The 7,554-nt window shown below is 39.0% G+C and overlaps 1 protein-coding gene across 1 annotated transcript in view; it reads right to left on the bottom strand.

The window, feature by feature from the left end:
- Positions 1-202: 202 nt before the first annotated feature.
- LOC309512026 (zinc-binding protein A33-like) overlaps positions 203-7,554 on the bottom strand; it is a 26,238-nt gene continuing 18,886 nt past the window's right edge. The window contains exons 2-6 of the mRNA XM_082187440.1: positions 5,190-5,285; positions 4,747-4,977; positions 4,647-4,669; positions 4,453-4,562; positions 203-1,796 (exon numbers count right to left, since the gene is read on the bottom strand). Of these exons, the coding sequence (XP_082043566.1) occupies positions 1,258-1,796; positions 4,453-4,562; positions 4,647-4,669; positions 4,747-4,977; positions 5,190-5,285 (999 nt within the window). The 3' untranslated portion in view covers positions 203-1,257. The remainder of the gene's footprint in view (positions 1,797-4,452; positions 4,563-4,646; positions 4,670-4,746; positions 4,978-5,189; positions 5,286-7,554) is intronic.

The following is a 7,554-nucleotide window of genomic DNA, read 5'->3' as shown; positions in this document are numbered from 1 at the left end:
GACTGAGGACTGATTTTACATCAGCAAGTCTTTCTTGTTCAAGTTTTCTTATACTAATATTTATTACTTTATTTTGGATTCTTTTATATCTATTTCACTGGCGAAACACAGATAAACATTTTGGGTTCCCACTCATTTTGAACAAGTATTGTTTCCATGACTTAAACCCTAATTATCATCCCAAACATTTCATCTTTCAATCTTTCACATTAAATCACATAATCACATTTAATTTATTTATTTAAAACACATAGTTCAAGGGATCATCAGCAAGAACCTTTTACATCCATTTATTCCAATGAACAAATGATCATTTCACCTCAAACACTGAGAATGTGCAGAATTTACTGCTTCAGTGATTTGATGTAATACAAGAAAAAATAAGATATATAATCATATATAATTATGATGCAAAAAGTTAAGAAATTAATAAACACACATTGACTGAAATAATCTGGTAAATGTCAATTATCCTGAAAACATGAATGCTAAAACGGTCTCTAATCGGTCTAATTGTGTGAAGTGGAATATAAATGAAAACTTATTGTTTATTGATCTGAGTGTTGCTGTAGTGCTGGATATCAGTCATGTGATCATCACGGCCCAATCACAGCCACCGTACCAAGCGGCAACATTCTGATCTGAAAAATGAAGCCTACCCGGAAGTGCGAAAAACTGCAATACATCGAAAATCCGCTAGGGGCAGGTCCCAAAAGGGAGCAAATGTCCATAGCCCCCATGTTAAAATGTCTGTTTTCACAGCATAAATTCATGTTTTTACAGGTTGGTCCCATGGACTTTTATTGTATTTTTCGATAGGTTCCGAGTGCCTGACAACTGTGAGGGGGGTGAATTTTTTTCTAACTCGTTAGTTTAGATCGTATTTAGATATAAAATGTATGACAAATAAGGGCGCGATTGACAGCTTGATTGACAGCTGACAACGAGCATAGGCTGCGCTGAGTGGAATTCCTGAAATTTGACGTCTCGGCCATGATCTGACACAACACATCATACCTGTAAGTTATCCTTTCTGAACATTTGTATTGAAATATGGCGCCGCCCATACCCCCCATAAACGGCCTCAAAACCGTTCTTCAGAAGTCTATGGGTGACGTCACAGACGCTTTGTCCATATTTTTTACAGTCTATGCACCGTACTGATATTCAGATCAACAGCACTCTTACTCATGTGATATGGATTAAATATTGGAAACATGATGAAAGCAGGAAGATCCAGATCTACAGGAGTGACGTTTACTGACTATTGACCGGTAAGATCCTCAGAGAGCCGGAACAACAGAAGAATGGAAAGAGTGTGTGAGTGAAGGTGGTTGTGAATGTGTGTAGATGTGTGTTAGTTACAGGATCAGAGAACGACACCGTTCCTCCGTCATAGTCCAGATTCACTCTCACACGATCAAGCTCCTGTTCAGTATCAACAAGAAAATCAGAACCTGAAGATACTCCAAAAGACACTGCGTAACTCGCACTCCAGACATCAGTGTTGAAGAAAACACGTCCCTTCCTCTGGTTTAATGCTGTAGTTACTCCAAGAGTCCACCATAAATCATAAATCCAGCCTGAACTATGTTTAACCTCCACATCCCAGCAGTGTGTTCCTGAGTTAAAACCCTCTGAACCCAGAACACAGAAATGATTCTCACAGGGAAGACAGTCAAATCTCTCTGGATTATCAGGAACAGGTTGTTTGTTCCAGCTGTTTGTCACACTGGTCAGATCATCAGAGAGGACGAGATATGGATGAGCCGTGTTTGGATCCAGAATTACAGGAGCTGATGAGACACAATCAACAGATGCTTTTATTCTGATCTTCATATAATGATCAAGAGTGAACCCAACACAGATTATTATGAATTATGACACTCGTCCTGTTGATCAAACACATTTTCCTCTGATCACTGTCAGTGCTGTTATTAGTTTCACACTCGTTTTTATCATCAGTGTTTAACGGCATCAAATACAAACATTAAATATGAGATTCAGACATTTGTGTCCATCAAGAGAAACTGATACTTTGGGAAAGTGAAATAACAATAAATCAATGAGATCTGTTCAGATTTATGCTGTAGATGAAGAACTGTAAGTGTGTGTCTGATCTTCAGCAGCATCTGATCATCTTCATTTTATTGGCTCTTATAGTAATAATAATAATAATATGTTTATTTTCTATAGCGCCTTTCAAGAACCCAAGGTCGCTTCACAATGCAATACAAATAGCAAACAAACAGCAAGCAAACAGATACAAAGGCCATCTGCTTATAACAGACAAACAGATGGAAACAAGCATACACTAATTGACGTGAATAAAAAAAAAAACACAAAAAAAAAACATATTGTACTATTTATCCAAATATACAATTACGACAAAGTATGTAGCAAATAGCGCTGAGAAAGTGGAAAACAGAGAAAACAGTGTTGAGGATACTTATTTATTGGGCAAGCTTGAAAATATGAGTTTTAAGTTGTTTTTTGAAGGTCCGGATGTTGTCGGTCGCACGAAGATTTGGGGGCAGTTTGTTCCATAGCTTAGGGCCAACAACACTAAAAGCTCTACCGCCCACCGTAGAGAGTCTGACCCGGGGTACCCCGAGTAGGTTTTCAGTGCTAGACCTAAGGGCCCGAGTTGGAACATATGGCTGTACCAAATCAACAAGGTATTTGGGTGCCGGGCCATGTAAGGCTTTATAAACTAGGACTAACATCCACATTGGATGCGGTTTATGACAGGAAGCCAGTGCAGTTGTTGAAGGATAGGAGTGATATGGGCAGATTTTTTATTATATGTGAGGGCTCGTGCAGCAGAGTTTTGTACCATTTGAAGGCGGTGTATCGTTTTGGTGGGTAGTCCGCTGTATAATGAATTACAGAAGTCCAATCTGGAAGTGATGAAGGCATGAATAACAGTTTCCGCATCTATAAAGGTAAGAGAGGGGCGAATACGAACAATATTCCGCAGGTGAAAGAAGCATGATTTGACAGTCTGACTAATGTATGAGTGAAAGCAGAGCGTGGGGTCGAACAAAACTCCCAGATTCCATACAGTTTTTGAAGGCCTAATCTCAATACCATCTATATCAATAAAAATGTCATGTCTGGGTGAGCTCTGTGATCTATGGTTAATCAACAGTATTTAGGTTTTACCAGCATTAAGCTGTAAAAAGTTAGAAGACATCCATGTTTTAAGTTCGTGGAGGCAGGAGAAAACTGAAGAGGGTGGAAAAGATGAGTTGGGATTGATCGTGAAGTAGATTTGAATATCATCAGCGTAGCTATGAAAATTGAGACCATGCTGTCTGATGATCTGGCCTAACGGTAGCAAGTAGATTAGAAATAGAAGCGGACCAAGTACAGAGCCTTGGGGCACACCGTGAGAAACAGACACAGAGCATGAGCGATTCTTACCTATCTTAACAAATTGTTGTCTATCACATAGATACGAGGTCAACCACTGAAGTGCCGCACCCGTGATGCCTATTGCAGACAGTATAGTCTGTGTTTTGTTTTAAATTAGTTTATTATGACTGTCTGTTGTGTTTGATTTACAATCATGAATCACCTTCAACACTTCCTAGCCATGCCCTAGCAACCATTGTCGAGCACCCTAGCAACCCAAATCCAAAGAGGGATATCTTGTAATCTGAGGAGTTGCAGTTGGTTTATATCATTCATAATGGCAAGCAGCCTTTGAAGAAACATCATTGGCAGCTGTCAAACCACTCCCTAGCAACTAAACAGAGTACCCTAGCAACTGTTCAGCAAGACCTATATATCTGCACCAGAACATCGTAGAGACATGGTGGTTGGCTCCTTTGACTAATGCTAGCAAACAGGACTTCCATCATGCTACACATGTTGGCAGAATAGCTACATGCTAATAGCAATTAGCTAAGTGTTGAAACTTGTCAAAAATGCTTACTAAAACACAGTAGCAGCATGTTAATCATGTTAGCACCACACTAACAACATGTTAATCACGTTAACATCATCTTAATCATTTTAGCATCTTATTAAAACGTGCAAGCAACATGGTGGTTGTGTTAACATTATACTAGAATTATGCTAATCTTGTTAGCATTTTGTTAAAGGCATGCTTGCAAAAGGATAATCATGTTAGCATAATGCTAAGAACATGGTAATTGTATTAGCAAAAAGATAAATGTGTTAACATCATGTTAAAAAATGCTAATTGTGCTACCATCATGTTAGCAACATGTTAATTATATTAGCATCTGCCCAGTTCTGAGTTAATTTATTATTCTGAGTTTATTATATATATATATATATATATATATATATATATATATATATATTCTATCTATCTATCTATCTATCTATCTATCTATCTATCTATCTATCTTTATTATGAGGAACCTCTAACTCTCCACCCATCCATCATGTCCAACTCAGATCTCCTGCTGTCAGACTCACTGTTTTGTACGATGTCCTGCATCTTCTTCCAGACTCTGAACGGCAGGTTGCCCAAGTATCGTGGCACATGAATCAAAGCTCCAGAAGCCATCTGTGGATCCGGCTGTGAACTTTCAGAAGAACATTCAGGAGTCAGAACTGCAGTGGCTTTGGATCAGAACCAGAGAGACCAGAGACAGGAGCAGATCACTCACCTTTCCACTGAGACTGGAAACTCCTGCAGAACAAACACACCATTTATCATCAAGAACTCAATCAATCATCAATCAATCAACCAATGATCTGAAATCAGACCTTCAGAAAGCAGACGTCATTGGCTTTCATCATCTCCTCCATGTCTTTGATTGTGTGTGAAAGAGCTGAGATGTGTGTGTTCATCTCCTCCAGCTTCTCCTTCATCCTCTGCTTCTTCTGCTCCTCTTCCTCCCTCAGTGCAGTGACTGTAGCTTCTTCTTCATCTCTGAGAAACTGATGAAGCTTCTCAAACTGCTGTTTAATCTGACGCTCTGTGTGCTCAGCTTGAGACTGAAATCAAAGCACATTCACTTCAATCATCTCAATCGACACACATCATTAATATCCAAGATAAACTCGTATACCCGACATAAAACGGATCCAGAAGCAGATTGCTGCTAGTTATTTACAGAAATAATAAACTGGAATCTATTATATCAAATCATAACTGTATATAGTGATCCAACAGCTGTAATGAAAATGACTAATTTCTGTTTCCTCACCTTGATGTGTTGAACTGTTTTCTCAAACTCTGCTTTAATTTTTTTATTGCATTTAAGTTTCTCTTGTAAGGACTTCAGTGCTGTATTGAGCTCCTCCTAGAATTGAACAAAAATACATAAAACACCAATTACAGTGAAGAGAAGACAATACAGCGATATGAAGTATTTGCCCCCATCCTGATTTCTTATGTTTTTGTGTACATCTCATACTAAATTGATTCAGAAATTAAGAAATTGAGTAAACACAAAGTACAGTTTGTACAGTTTGACAATGATATTTATTGAAAAAAGTTATCCAATACCAACTGGGCTGGCGTGAAAATGTATTTGCCCCCGTAGTTACTAATTCCTCAAATCTATGAAACTGCATTTAAATGTAGTTCAGCTGGACTAAACACAATCAGTCCTGATCACTGCAGCCCTGTTCAATCAAATCAACACTGAATACTGAAGCCTGATTGGTTCATGTCTGTGCACCTGTACAGACAAATGGCTTTTCAGCCCGCTAAAACGGACGGGGCCGACTGCCTATTTAAGTCGCGCTGAAAACTATTATAAGAATTGTTCTCCTTCAAACGCGAAGATCATCTCCTCGCTGTCTCCAAAGAGAAGAAGATAGGAGCCTTTCTGCTCATCGTTGAAACAAGCCTCAAGCAGCAGATTAACGGCTCTTCGACAACTGCAGCTCTGTGCCTTCCCCAGCGGCTATCCAACTCTTCAAGAGAAAATATCATTATTAAAGGGGTCATATGATGCGATTTCTTGTTTTTCTTTTTCTTTAGTGGCTGTTTAAGATCTGCAGTGTTACAAAGCTCAAAGTCTCAAACCCAAAGAGATATTCTTTGTAAAAGTTAAGGCTCAGTCACGCCTTCCTATAATGCTTCATTCAAACATGCCACCACAAATCTACGTCAGTGTGTCTCGCTGTATTATTGTTGCCGCCGGCGCCGGCATGTCGTGGAGACACTGTGAAACTACTTTGTTTTCCTTCCAAAAGAGGACAAAATTAGAAAGCAGTGGTTAAGCTTTATTTACAACACTGTTCCAGAAAAGTACAACCAAAATATTCGACTGTGTGCTGCGTATTTTTCGGAGGACTGTTTCCAGAACCTGCAAGAGTACAAGGCCGGCTGTGCAAAAAAGACTGATTCTAAAAAGTGGGCAATTCCATCTTTGCTAGTACAGTCTGGCGCTTCTGACTCACAGACACAGCCTGTAAGTATGTTTTCATATTTTAATAATTTGCTACTGACTATTCAAACTCGACTTTTGAGCAGTATAGAGTACGATCACAAATGCAGACATGGTTTTATGCTTACAAAGTGTTCTACCCCCCGTAGTGCGACGTGTAAAATTATGGTATAAAGGCCCTTTCACACCGGATGCGAAATGAAAAAGCGAATAGTTTGTGTGCGAATAGTTCGCCTTCAAAACCATTCACATCAGCCGTGACGCGAATTTGCGACATCTGTGACGTTCAGAGCTTCAACATTCCAAAACTTTCGCGCTGACAGCTGAGAAAACATGGACACTTCATCATCATCATCATCCAGTGCAGACGAGCTTTTCATTTTCTTTAAAAGACAGAAAAGAAGGTTTTGGGTGCACCCAATCTTACAGAACAGACAGTCTGAAGGGGAGTATGCTAATGTCTACTTTTAGTTTCCTTTTTCTCTCTCCTTTTTCTCACATAGGTGTCCCTGAGGTTTTTCCACAGTTTTTTTTTGCGTCTTCAACTAAACACAGTGCGTTTTGTCAAACATAGTGCGTTTTGTGCGTTTTGCGTGTCAATACACATTACATGTAACACACAAAGTAACAAGTTAAAATCATTCGACTAGAAACTGTAGATATCACACAAAGAATGTATAGAGTACTAAAAGCAGTTCTAAATAGTCTCACTACATTTTGTTACATGTTCAAAGTAAACATGGTCTCTGTCTCTACCTTTGACGATAATAGTGTTAGCTTTCTATCCCAAATGTAGTTTAGCCTGCTAGCCTACACAGCACAGGACTATACAACGACTAAAACTATCATACAACATACTCATAGTCGTGATAACCGAGTTGGTTGGCAATGCCACGCCACACATTGTCTTTTTAAATTGTTGTCCTTGTAGTATGTGATTGGTTGAAGCCTTTTCTGTCGCCGCAAAAGTTTTAAAAAAATCGACATCGAAGCAAAAAAATAAAAGTCGTTTTTTCGCCGCAGCACATTTGCGTTCGGTGTGGAAGCACTCACTACACAAACAGCTGATCAAAAATTAAAACCATCACGCGAATTATTCGTGCGTCAAAATCGCGTCCAGTGTGAAAGGACCTTAAGTCAAAATAATCAGTAACTAGAAAAAAAGTTTGTTGAG

Source organism: Leuciscus leuciscus (genome assembly GCF_965113295.1).
Source record: "Leuciscus leuciscus genome assembly, chromosome: 13".
In the NCBI taxonomy this organism is placed as follows: domain Eukaryota; kingdom Metazoa; phylum Chordata; class Actinopteri; order Cypriniformes; family Leuciscidae; genus Leuciscus; species Leuciscus leuciscus.
This window is presented reverse-complemented; position numbering and strand designations above follow the sequence as displayed.